The 14142-nt window shown below is 35.1% G+C and overlaps 1 protein-coding gene across 1 annotated transcript; it reads left to right on the top strand.

Annotated features, from left to right (window-relative positions):
• Positions 1-3630: 3630 nt before the first annotated feature.
• Positions 3631-11774, top strand: LOC147856824 (uncharacterized). Its single transcript, XM_087328903.1, has 5 exons — positions 3631-4556; positions 4762-4986; positions 5512-5656; positions 8667-9223; positions 10871-11774. The coding sequence occupies exons 1-5, from the start codon at positions 3747-3749 to the stop codon at positions 11192-11194; spliced, it is 2061 nt and encodes a 686-aa protein (XP_087185029.1). The 5' UTR covers positions 3631-3746; the 3' UTR covers positions 11195-11774.
• Positions 11775-14142: the final 2368 nt, after the last annotated feature.

The raw sequence follows: 14142 nt of genomic DNA, 5'->3' as shown, positions 1-14142 counted from the left end.
GGTTTGTAACTTTGGGTTAACATGTAAGACAATGACGACGACAAAGAAGAAGATTTTGAACATCTTTGGTTTTGGAAGGATGTGTATGTTTTAACTTTCGAAAGCAAATGTTCGGTTACACCCCACCCAATTACATAGCCAAAAGGAGCGAGCGAGCGAGCGAATGAAACATAATGTTGCAGGGAATTTAAAGCGCATTTATAACAAAACAGAATAGTAACATGTATTTTAAAAAAAAAGCATGGAGATCAGGACACAAACATTGTATATGTCTAAGTGATAAAAAAGAAGTCATGAAGGGTCATGGCACAAAACACACACACACACAAACACACATGTATGTGTTGTGTATGTAAGTGTGTTTGAAGAACATATGGTCTACATATGGTTAGGGGGAGAGGATCCATCACATCACACACAATCAAAGAGGCAAGGTTATGAACTACATACAATACAATACAAAGCAAAAATTCCACCATTTTGTCATAAACAAGAAGCTCTAGCCCTAAATACAGTCACCATATGTATGTAAAAAACACACACAATTTCATCCATATTTGTCATAAAGAAGAAGAAGAAGAAGATCCAAAACCCTAAATATAAGCCACCATGTGTAGAACAAACACACACACACATACAAATTCAGTCATTCATGGGCATTGCTTATAAATAAAGAGGATGGTGGTGTGTGTCTGATGTCAGATCAGAGAAGCCCTAAGTCCAAGGAGGAGACACGTGTGGAGCATTGACCCACAACACAAATGTTAGTAACTTAGTACTAGTGGCAGCAAGTAAGTAATCAGAGATCTCATCTAGTCAGTAATCTTATTATATACATATGTAGAACAGATTGTAGCAGTTAATAATAGTAATAGTAGTAGTAATAGTAGAAGGCTAGTAAGATCACCCAAGTAAATTCATAGATAGGTGTAAGTTGTAACTATTTATGTAGTGAAACTTTGTTCCATTATTTTAGCTTGCAAACTTATGCCCTGTTTTTTTTAAAATAAAAAAAACAATTAGTTAATTAATTAATTAATTATGATCACAAGCCAAAAAAACAGACAAAAAAAAAGGAACAAGGAAAAAAAAGAGAGGCAGGGAATGATACAGAAAATGAGAGATAGAGTAAAGTAAATGAAATAGGATAGTTATTAGTAGTATACATTTACATTGCTTTTTTTGTTTTTCTTCTTTTTTTTGTTCTGCTGCTGTCTATTGATTGATACATAGTCGATACTATTACCAGAACGTGCTTTGGTTAGTTTTATTTATTTATAAATCCTTAAAAAATTATACATACATAGATATAGCTATGTATAGACATAGATATAGATTATAGATTATATAGATTATATAGATTATAGATATGGCATTCATTCATTATTTATGATGATTCCTATGGATATGGAAGAGGAGCAGGTGGATTGATGATTGTTGTATTAAAATTGTCTAAAAATTACATATATAATATATGTATATCTAATATCTATTGAGCCAAGCGCCCCTTGATCTTCCTCACCTAATAAATATCTTCATCTATTTTGCTTCGCTCTTTTTCTATACATACATATAATTTACTTTACCATATAATACTAATAATAATCTTAGACCTTTGTGTTCCAATAAATAATTGAATAAAAGTGCTGTCCGATTTGAAGTAGCATATAATATAATAACAAATAAGAATCACAATAATAATATTTGTTTTTTGTTTGTTTTTTTGGGAGCGGGGTTAATTAATAATCTTAAGGACTGAGTTTAATATGTTTTGAGGGGGTAAGAGTTAATTAATTGATCTCGGATTAGAGAGTAGGGGGTAAAGAGTTAATTAATCTTGGAGTAGACATTAGGGGGGTAGGAGCTAATTAGTCTAACACTAGACTAAGGGGGGGGGGAGCTAATTAACCTAAGACTGGAATAGGAATTAATTAATTAACCTAAGACTAGATTAGGAGTTAATTAACCTAAAGACTAGATTAGGAATTAATTAACCTAAGACTAGGTTTTCGTGATAGGGCCTCCTCGTTTTCACTGCAATTTTTGGGTCAAACATAACAAAACAAAAGCAAAGCATAAAAAAAGGTAAAAAATAAAAATATACACACATCCAATTCCATTCCATTAATCATTAATCATTAATCAGTAATCATTAATCATTTAATCATCATATTCTTAATCTCTTCGCATTGCAGAGGGGAATTTGGAATTGGGATTGAAAAGGATACATACATACATTACATTACATTACAGTGGGGTCTCTGTTTAATTAATTTCAATTACCAGATTTTTTTTTTGCTCTTTCTTAATCCCATCCATGTCTTCTTCTTCTTCTTCTTCTCTTTCCCTCTTTAAAACCTGTCCTGTAATTACTTCAGTTCCTCCATAATTATTCTGCAGTCTCTTCTCTGTCTGTCTGTCTGTCTCTCTGATTTTCTGTCTGCCTCTTCATTCCTCGTTTGCTTTTTTTTTTTTCTTTTTTTTTTTTGTCAAACCTAAATCTCTGCAGATCGATCTATCCATCCATATCCATATATGTCTCTCAGTCGCTGTCTCCATCGCCATCGCCATATCTAAGTTTCCTGTCTTCTCTCTCTCTCTCTCTCTCTCTCTCTCTCTCTCTCTCTCTCTGTTTCATCTCTTTAATTTGTCTTCCCATTTTCTGCTCCTTTTTTTTCAAATCCCTCCGGTCTTCTCTGTCTAATTCCCTCACCCCTAAAACCCTAACTAGCTAGCTAGCTTCCTGTTTCTTTCCATTTCTCTTTCTCTGTCTCTGTCTGCTTCTGCTTTTCAATCCTTTGCTCCATTTCCATCTCCATCTCCATCGCTGTCTCTGATTTGTCTGTGTCTGTTTCTGCTTTTCAATCCTCTGCTCCATCTCCATCTCTGTCTCTGATCTCTCTGTGTCTGTTTCTGCTTTTCAATTCTCTGCTCTCTCACTCGGTTAGGTATATGTATGCATATGCATTGTACCTTCCTCTCCCTTCTGTATTTATCTTTCTGCTAAATCCTGTCTCTGATTAACCAAGAGGTGATTAATTGATTATAAGCTCCAATCCCTTCCATTAATTTCTCTGCTAAATCCAGTCTCTGATTAACTAAGAGGTAATTAATTGATTATAAGCTCCAGTCCCTTCCATTAATCCTTCTCCCCTCTCCATTAATTTCTCTGCTAAATCCAGTCTCTGATTAACCAAGAGGTAATTAATTGATTATAAGCTCCAATCCCTTCCATTAATCCTTCTCCCCTCTCCTCGTCCTTCCATTCTTTTACCCTAATCCCGCCATTTCTTTCCTCCTTCGATCCTCACCCTTCCTGCCCTTTTTGAAAAAACCCAAACACCATTCTTCTGGAGCTTCTGATTAATTTTACCATGTTTTCCATCCGTGATCACTTTTACATGTCCCAAACCCTAATTTTATGTAACTTGCTAAAGTTTGGATCAATTCCAAGAAGCAGCCTTCCCCATTCGACTGAATTAAAATCAAATCAGTAAGGATTTCCAGTTCTTTTGCTCAAGCAAATCGCGCGCAATCTAATCTGCAAGAAATCTCGAGCCTTAAAAAACCATTTTTGGTCTTCCAGGAGGGAGATTGGAACCCTAATTAGCAGACATCAAGAAATACAGAATTACAGTAAAACTGATCCAAACCGTTCGATGAATATATATGCGAATCTTTCTTCAGGAAGCCTGGATTATATAACGCCGAATCGAATATGAAGAATTAGGATCTTTACAAATTACATGGATCAGAACGCTTTATTAAGGTTTAGTGGAATCACCTCTTCCCCCACAAATAGCAGTCTATGCAAAGACGGCAGTTGTTACATCAACAATCCTCATACTAATCACAATTCCAGCGCTAATCATGCTGCTAATCCGAGCACTAATCCTGCAGACGAAGGGGCGAATCATCACCATTATCATCATAATAATGCTATACTCGCTAATTTCGGTAACGATCACATCAACACGTACCTGTACATGAACCAGTCAGCAGCTCCCGGCGTCATGGATTCGCCTGCATTAAGAACCCATCCTACTGCTACTAATGATCCCAATAATAACAATCACACCGTTAATTCATGTGAGGATGATGCTAATACCATCACGCGTAACAATCCTAACATTAAAATGATAAGTAATCAGCTTGATCCGTCACCAACCATGGCTGTTAATCATCTCTTCAGCAGTAATTCTAGCGCTGCAGATAATAATATAAATCCAAATCGATATAACGGTGATAATTCGCACCTAATCAACAACATGATGGAGGATCATAATCATAATCATAATCACAATCACAATCATAACCATAATCATAATCATAACTATAAGTGTAATCATAATAGTCATAATGATGATGATACTACTACTGCTACTACTACTACTAATGATAATGATGATAATAATAATAATAATAACAATCATAATAAGAGTAGTAATGCTTCTGCAGTTTCTGCAGAGGAGGATGACATGAGTTCGCAGAGGGCTAAGATTGTTGCTCATCCTTACTTCCCTCGCCTTCTTCACGCCTACACCAGTTACTACAAGGTTTCATGACGATAAGCACTCAAAAAAAAAAAGCTGTAGATAAATTTTAAACGTCTCTGTAGAAATAGATATGTTCAGTTCTTCTTCCATTAGATTATTGTCGTATAATTTGTTCCTGCGCGAATGCTGCAAATCGTTCGTTCGCTGCCATAATTTTGTGCTAATATAATAATTTATACGTTTGTCCATGCGTTTTCTGATACAGATCGGAGCTCCTCCGGAGGTGATATCGAGGCTGGATGAGATCAGAGAAGAGTATAATCGATCTCATCGTCGCCATGATCATCAAGATCACGATCATGATCCTGATCTTGATCATGATGATAAGAATCATCATCCATTACTGTTAATGGCGAGCTCTGCGGCCCCAACCGCCACTAACAGCACAGCCTCTGCTGTAGGAGATGATCCCGAGCTTGATGAATTCATGGTAATTTATGTCAGAGTGGGCCACTCGCGCACTGACAGAAAAAAGAGAGACAGCGAAATGATTTACCGAATCTCAGAATGCGATATAATTTTTTTAAATTTTCTCTTATTATTGATTTAAAATTACTCAGAATGCGATATAATTTTTTTAAATCTTCTCTTATTATTGATTTAAAATTACTCAGAATGCGATATAAATTTTCTAATTTTCTCTTATTATTGATTTAAAATTATTCAGAATGCGATATAAAATTTTTAATTTTCTCTTAAAATTGATATAAAATTACTCAGAATGGGATATAAATTTATTAATTTTCTCTTAAAATTGATATAAAATTACTCAGAATGCTCTTATTATTGATCTAAAAATTACTAAATAATCTACTTGAAGATACAGTTATATAGATTTGCGCAGAAGAAGTGTGAAAAATCAGAGAATTAGGTCTGCATAATAATTCCCTGTGGAGATAGGGGGTGAATTTGTCTGAGATAAATTTTTTTTTGGGGGGTTTAATTTGATGATTAGCACGTGTATTCGGAGGTGCTGGAGCGGCAGGTGGGTGGAATCAGTACGTGCCTGGAGGAAGCGCAGGCGTTTCTGAAGCGAATGGAGGCGCAGCTCCTCATCACCCTCTCCTCCCTGCACAGACCTAATTCCAAAAACGACCCAGGTACCTTGGCTTCCCCTCACCATCACAAATTAGGGTTTTGATTGTGTTTTGTGTTCCCATTAATTAGGGTTTCTTTATCTACAAATTATAGTGCATACAAATTAGGGTGTTGATTGTGTTTTGTGTTCCCATTAATTAGGGCTTCGATATCTACAAATTATAGTGCATACAAATTAGGGTGTTGATTGTGTTTTTTGTTGCCATTAATTAGGGCTTCTATATCTACAAATTATAGTACATATAAATTAGGGTGTTGATTGTGTTTTGTGTTCCCATTAATTAGGGCTTCGATATCTACAAATTATAGTGCATACAAATTAGGGTGTTGATTGTGTTTTGTATTCCCATTAATTAGGGTTAGGGTTTCTATATCTACATATTATAGTACATACAAATATATCAGGGTGTTGATTGTGTTTTGTGTTCCTATTTATTAGGGCTTCTGTATCTACAAATTATAGCACATACAAATTAGGGTATTAATAGTGCTATGATCCCATAAATTAGGGTTTCTATATCTATAGATTATAGTACATACAAATATATCAGGGTGTTGATTGTGTTTTCCGTTCCCATTAATTAGCGCTTCTATATCTACAAATTATAGTAGATACAAATTAGGGTATCTATAGTGCTATGTTCCCATAAATTAGGGTTTCTATATCTACAAATTATAGTACATACATCAATGAGGGTATGATAGTGCGGTGTTCACATAAATTAGGGTTTCTGTATCCACAAATTATAGTACATGCAAAACTAGGGTATGATAGTGTTGTGTTCCCATTAATAAGGATTTCTATATCTACAAATTATAGTTCATACAAATTAGGGTATGGTATGGCTGTGTTCCCATTAATTAGGGTTTCTATATCTAGAAAATTATAATACATACATCAATTAGGGTATGATAGTGCGGTGTTCCCATAAATTAGGGTTTCTATATCTACAACAGACCTCCTGATTGCTGGGTTCGTTGATGCATCTCCATCATTTTGTCTTTGGAGGCTTAGTTATATAGCTACATGCAAGTGCCATCACGTTATCTATCCATCTCAGACCATCAATTAGGTCTCAATCATGGAACTATTAGTGATGATTGATGGAGCTGATCTATGCCATCTACATTGATCCGTAATCAGATTCTGAGTTTGATTAAAGATCGAGTAGTAGCAATACAGTTTGATACAAATCATTGCGAGGAAGATTATTATATATATAATCCTGGGCCCATGAAATGGCAATATAGGACATGTCAATGCACCTCCACACAAACTTTAGTTTCTTCGCTAATTTTATTCATGGATGCTCGGACATTCGAATCGTCAAGCATTTGAAGCAGAGAACCGTAGGACTGGTTGTTTCAAGCTAATTTGCAGAAGTTTTAAGTTAATGCAGAGGCCCGGAAATTACCTCCTCCAATACCGTTTTCATATGTCTAAATTATGATGCAGACTATGGTGCCAATTTGGCTGCATTATAGTAGATTCAATCCTTTTATAATGATGCATGCTTCTCTTAATCCATCAAGTAATTGGCCCTCAGTAATCCTTAGCTCATGGCAGAAATTAAAGAAAAGTTTGGAATAAATTTCTAAAACTCACGCAATTTGAAAATGCCTTGTGGACATCAAATATCATTTCATAAGACAGCCAATCAAAGAGAATAAATCGACATTGGACTATACATACATTACATTAGTCTTATGTGGCTGGATTTCTTAATTAATCAGCAAAGGCCCTACTCACATACCAGTCATGAAAAGTTAGGTCTGCATAGATTACCACTTAATAGGGTTGTGGAAATAAACGAATTAAAAATCAAATAAAGCAATTAAAAACGATATGAAAATAATAACTAATGTTTTTGAGAAGGTGCTCCCTAATTAACAGTGGTGTAATTTAATGATATATGTATATATATTAAAACATATGGTTGAAAGGTTAGGGTTTTTAACACGACCTTATGCCCTTCTTCTTTATAGCCTCTTCATAGATAAAACTGTAAACCCTTTACAAAGTTTCCTTAACTGTGATTCCTGATATTTTTAAATGAAGATCATATCATGTTCTACAATTTAGCATTCTCAGCCTCCAAATTCATGCATCGAAGAGAATAGACATGGTGCTCTGAATTTATTTTAGTAAATGCAAGTTAAGACATGCTGGATTCATGCTTGTTATAACAAGGTCTGCTAGGAATATGGATGTAATTCACTCTCAATCATATATTGCCTCAATTGATCAAGCATATCCCATCAGTATCAATTTATAACCATGGCGTTAACATTACCGTCTGGCTCTTGTCAGGTTTTGGATTTTCTAGGTATGAATAGCTTAGTTTGGAAAGAAAAGCTTGGTAGTGACTTAAATCTGTATGAGACTGTATTCATTGCCCTGTCTTTTGGAGTAATGCGTACAGTTAGTAGTAATATTGTATCTTGATTTCTTATCAAATCAGTAGTGGATGCAAATTCGGTTGAATATGCTTTGATCTATTGCATTCCTGCAACACATAATGCTTCAAATGATCGATTCGGTTGAATATACTTTGATCTATTACATAATGCTTGGTAGTGACTTAAATCTGTATGAGAATGCATTCATTGCCCAGTACTTGCATTAATATCTGTATACTGCATTCCTGCAACACATAATGCTTTGATCTATTATACATAAGGCGGTTAAAAAGAGATTTATGAAGGGTGCATGCATCTTTGATGTGTGTGAGTAAACCCTAAACCCTAAACCCTAAACCCACTCAGGTGTCCCAGCATTGATATAACCACTTAGAAGTAACTTCAGTTTGAATCTTGGCTGATATATATATGTATAATATGTATGTGGTAGTCTGTGCTACTATCTTATGTTGATTAGGGTTCTTGGATTTGATTTGTTTATGGCGTTTTTTTTGTTTCACTTTTGGTGGGAATGATTAAAGATGATCATGTCAAAGTTACCATGGGTGAAAAATAATTAATCTCTAATTATAACATCATTTCCTACTGCAGGGGGAACGAATTCTAATATGAATAGTGGGGATGAGGAAGAGATCCTAGAGGATGGGAGCTGCTGTGAAGCAGATTACAAGAACATGAATGTAAACATAATGACGATGGGCACCACTAATACCAATACCAATGAATCAGAACTGCAACAATTACAACAACAGGCATTATTAAACCACATACAAATGAATACTAATCATAATAATCATAACATGCCTACCACTACTGCTAATTATAATGATGGTAATCACACTAATAAACCTAATAATGCTATTATGGATGATGATGATGACGACGATGAGAATGATGATGATGGCGTGGACGATGAGGCGAAGATTCGGATGAATATGGGTAGCATGAATGGCATGATCGATCCGGTGCTGGCTCATGAAGATCAAGTGCAGCTAAAGCAGCAGCTGTTGAGGAAATACAGTGGGTTTATGATCTGTAGCTTGAAGAAAGAATTCCTGAAGCGGAAGAAGAAAGGCAAGCTACCCAAAGAAGCAAGGCAGAAGCTCTTGGAATGGTGGACACAACATTACAAGTGGCCATATCCATCAGTAAGTCAAAATCATAATACAATAATATTCAATTATCAGTTATTAAGATTTGTGCATATGCATTATACATGGATTTGTGCATATGTATTATGTCAGTATAGATTTGTGCATATGCATTATACATGGATTTGTGCAATATGTATTATGTCAGTTTACGATTTGTGCATATGCATTATACATGACAGATCTGTGTTTATTTCAATATGATCTTAATCATGCCTGTATAGCAGTGTCACCATTCATCATGTCTTCATGATACATGGATGATGGATATGTCAAATCATAATACATTAATTCAATTGTTCAGTTAAGATTTTTTTGTGCATATGCATTATACATGGATTTGTGCAATATGTGTTATGTCAGTTAAGATTTGTGCATATGCATTTACATGACAGAATGTGTGTTTTATTTCAATATGATCTTTATCAGGCCTGTATAGCATTGCCACCATTCATCATCATTCATCATCTCTGCATGAATACATTATGTATTCATGATTGTACCCACTGTAATATAGCTATGGGGAATTAACTGAAATAAAAAGAAGAAGAAAGTACATTGGTCGAATTCCTGTAAGTTAGGGTTTTTTTTGTAAGGACCAAGAACTTGTCAATTCTTCATTCTTTGCTTTCGTGTGATCTCTCATCACACGTCTCTTCATTAACTGTGATTGCAACACAGCATTTTGTGCACTTAATTTTTTACACGAGAACCATTAGAATTTATTTATTTTTTTGTTTTTCCTATTTTATGTGTTTTTCTGGGTTTTGGTCTGAGTTAAGCATGTGGGCCAAATTTAGGCCAGCATTTAGCTCCATTTTGGGTTGAACTGTCTACATTCATAATATATCTTCTGGCAGTACAGAGCTTTTTAGAAGAAACTCTGTCTAATCTATATTAAAGACTGCAGCAGGCATTTATGCCTAAGATTTAGCTCAACAAACTTCAGTATTTATTTGTTTGTATACATGGACACATACATCTGTACATTATAAAACTAACTGCATTCATCATCAACAACACACATTTTGTTCTCTCAGCTTTTATTTATTTATTGCAGCATTGGAATCCGATCCAATCTTATGCTATGCATTTTGAATTTATATTCCGGTGACTGACAGAAATTAGATTGTGTTAAAACTCTTTTGAACAGGAAATCGCCCCGATAATGTATTAATGTTTTTCTGCATTTTATTGCTGTTTCATTGTGTTTTTTTTTTGTTTCTCAGCATCATTATCATATGTATATATACCTCCCTTTGAGTTCCATATCTTAATGCATTGCATATTCTGGTGATGGAGAAGATCAACTGGTTTTTTTCACTTGTATCCATATCTTAATGCATTGCATATTCTGGTGATACAGAAGATCAAGTAGTTTTTTTTCACTTGTATCCATATCTTAATGCATGGCATATTCTGGTGATAGATAGAGATCAAGTGGTTTTTTTTCACTTGTGTCCATATGCATAACGTAATGCATTGCATGTTCTGGTGATAGATAGAGATCAAGTGGTTTTTTTCACTTGTATCCATCCATATCTTCATGCATTGCATGTTCTGGTGATAGATAGAGATCAACTGGTCTTTTTTTTACTTGTCTTTTTATGTATGTCATGGTGATGAATTGGTAAATGGCATTAGGAGAATGAGAAGGCGGCGCTCGCAGAGGTGACGGGATTGAATCAGAAGCAGATCAACAACTGGTTCATAAATCAGCGGAAGCGGCATTGGAAGCCTTCGGAAGATCTACATTATGTGATGATCGACACGAATGATCTCCACAATTCCGGCCCGCAAATGGCAATGCCGAACATGAATATGAATACGAATATGAATATGAATGCTTCGGCATCGGCCCCGAATCTCCACAATCACAACATGCCGCACCTTAACAACAATAACACTCATGATATTCTCAGCTTTGGACAAACCTCCGCTACCAATGCCACCTCTGGCCTTCTGTAAACCTCGGGGCCGCGCCACCAAGCTAACCATGAATCTCACTCACAACTCAACACAAAAAAAAGTCCCTAGATTGTGTTGAGAGAAAAACACAAAAGAAAAAATATAGATCACATGAAACATTTTGCCCTAATCTAACCAAACTGTAGAATTGAAATGGAACGACATTCTTCGGAAAAATGTCGCTCTTGGTTCTTTCGTGGCCATACTTTTGATGCAATCTTTCCCACTAGGTCTCATTTGAACAGCTTGAAAAACACTCGCATTCCCTCTTATCTTATTTTATACTCGTATAAGGGAGAGTGGTCTTTTTCGGTATCTTCGCCTTATCATATTTGTACTCTTCGCATAAGGGGGAGTGGTTTTTCCAATATCTTCACTTATATGGAGGAACATTGCCATGATTTCATGCATGGCACAATGTAGTGGGTAGTTTATTGGTCTTACTCCTCAAAATCTCTTCCCCCTCACCCCCTATGTTAACCACATCTTTTGCATGTATCAATTATGATAGGAAATCATGAAGAGAACCAATAACTATAATTAAGTCACTTAGTAGTTAGTTATAAACACTAGTAGTTAAACCTCTTTTTTGTAACAATGGTGGATGCAGCAATCGTTCATGTAAATTGATATTACCTGGAGTATATACATATTCTTGTATTGAATGTTGTGTTTGAAGCATTTAAAGTGAAAGAGAGGAGGATGTTTAGCTTTATTGGTTTCAGCTTGTCGACATTTAAATAAACTTAACAAAATCTAAACTAAAAACTATGCACGCAATGTATGCTAATGGAGCCCCATTTTGAACACTCCCTTGGTGAATTATACCATTTGTATAGGAGGATATTGGACTTGAGCTTGCCTTATTTATTTTTCATTGTAGGATCAATGTTAACATTGTCTTCTTGCAACCTCAACTTTGACAAAAGAGTGAACTTTATAGTAATTAGGCATTGCTACTAATCAACAAACAATATTGACTTTGGAATATTGCATGGAATTTGTGTATTAGCACAATTTGTGTTACATGTTATTTATCATTGTATCACCAATGTCAACATGGTCTTCTTGCTACCTCAAAGCGGAAAAAAGAGTGTCTCCTAGTTCTTTGGTATGGTTACTAGTCGCTGAATAAAAATGATTCGTTAAGTTTCCAAATTTTGGTTATGGAGATATTGCCATCCAATGTTATGATTAGTAAGGTCATGTTGATTGAAAAATATTTTAAAGATTGATTGTTTATTGTGAACACGAAACGATTTCATTGGATGATCGCAAAAAGTTCTTTGGTTGGATTTAAATAACATCAAATTGAGTGTATAATATTCCTATCATCTAAAAATAATTTCCTTAATAAGTAATTGTATGATTCATTCTTCACGTTTCCAATTTTCAATGGAAATCAAGAGTGATTTATAATCTTCACTTTAGTCTCTTCATAATTATTAGTTGTAGAAAACATAACATACAATACGTAAGTTACGTATTGTAAAAGTATTCTACCTTTTTACTTAAATACTTACATTTTATAGATAAAATACGTTAAATAGTTCAATATTTTTGTGGAAATGTTAAATGCTTGTTAATTATGTAGAATATCTGAAACACTTTTAAATGTTAGTTCTAAAATGTAGAATACTTCAAAGCACTCTAAAATGTATTCTAAAGATGTGCGTTTTCTCTCTAAGAGTGTGGATCACATTGAATAATATGATAGTCATTAGATGGAAACAAAAAAGAGGGCTTCGTTATGCATTTGACAACATATGTAAGGGTTGGGCTCTCAAGAAATACTTGTTTTTTACACGTGCGTGACACTTGTATAGGGAATTATGGCTCTTTAGGGTTGCCAACCTCCACATGAGGCATGATATCTATCCATCTATCCATCTATCTATATAAAATAAACATAGACAAACAACTTACCTCCACCTAGCAGGAGAGCCAAGACATGCTCAATCCTATACATTAAGAATTTAGTACGCACAAACATGACTTCTACAATCAATTGTGCCATACCACCAATCCACATGTAGTGGAAGGAAGAGAAGTTTACTCATGAAATAGGAGATTCATTGATGGCATTTAGAGGTTAGTGACGCATGTCTTCTTCTCCATTTCAAAAATAATTTTTATGCTCAAACCTAACTCTAAGGATTCTCACCAAGCAAAACTAACGATCATCCTTATCCTCTAAACAATTTTGATTTAAATAGTGCTTCTCACCTTTGTTATCAAGCAAAACTTGGCATCATCCTTATTATGTAAATAGTTTTGATTTAAAAAGTGTGTTACTTTTATCATTTGATTTTCGACTTCCATGAAGTTTTATTATATTTTATGCTATGGCTTTACGGGTATGACCATAATTTATCCCATTGTAGTTTGTATTGTAGTATTCTACACATGAGAATAAAAGTGCGAGGGTTAAAGTGTAAAGACGGGGGGATTACTTATAATCCTAAAAATTGAGACAACCCATAAGGGCAATTTGTGAACTTGCTTGGGTGCCTTAGGTTTGGCTATAAATATGAGGCCTAGCTACCCTCATTAGGAACATTATTGGACTACGTCGAGACTACGACCCTACGGTGAACAGACTCTTGTGGTGAGCATGCGCTAGTACTTGGTACGACTCGATGCCATGGTGATGGTATGGGACACGATCAAGGGTCAGGTCCGTCTTGATCCCTTTGATCAGGGGTGTTCGCGTGGATCGTCACCCTTCTTTCCCTCTCTTCCTCTTTATCATCTATCGTTTAATTCATTGTCTTAGGCTTACATTGAAAATAATCTCTAACATATGGTATCAAAGTGGCTTCCTAATGTTTCTTTTGTTGATGTTGATTTCCTTCGGATAGTGATCGACCGATGTTCGTCCAAGCTTGATCCAGAAAGTCGCCAACAAAGGAACTTTAGTGCTTCCTTTTATTTTCATGAATAATAAA

Source organism: Azolla caroliniana, unplaced genomic scaffold (assembly GCF_043228905.1).
Source record: "Azolla caroliniana isolate FFs.n. ecotype wild unplaced genomic scaffold, voAzoCaro1.0.p SCAF_12, whole genome shotgun sequence".
In the NCBI taxonomy this organism is placed as follows: domain Eukaryota; kingdom Viridiplantae; phylum Streptophyta; class Polypodiopsida; order Salviniales; family Salviniaceae; genus Azolla; species Azolla caroliniana.
Note: the sequence above shows the minus strand (reverse complement) of the source record. Positions and strands in the feature narration are given on the sequence as shown.

What these genes read in the sequence shown, in the direction of transcription:
- LOC147856824 (XM_087328903.1), top strand. Translation starts at nt 3,747, where the DNA reads ATGGATCAGAACGCTTTATTAAGGTTTAGTGGAATCACCTCTTCCCCC. An exon ending in TAATTCCAAAAACGACCCAG is followed by an intron (nt 5,657 to 8,666) that starts GTACCTTGGCTT and finishes TTCCTACTGCAG; the next exon opens with GGGGAACGAATTCTAATATG. An exon ending in ACAAGTGGCCATATCCATCA is followed by an intron (nt 9,224 to 10,870) that starts GTAAGTCAAAAT and finishes AAATGGCATTAG; the next exon opens with GAGAATGAGAAGGCGGCGCT.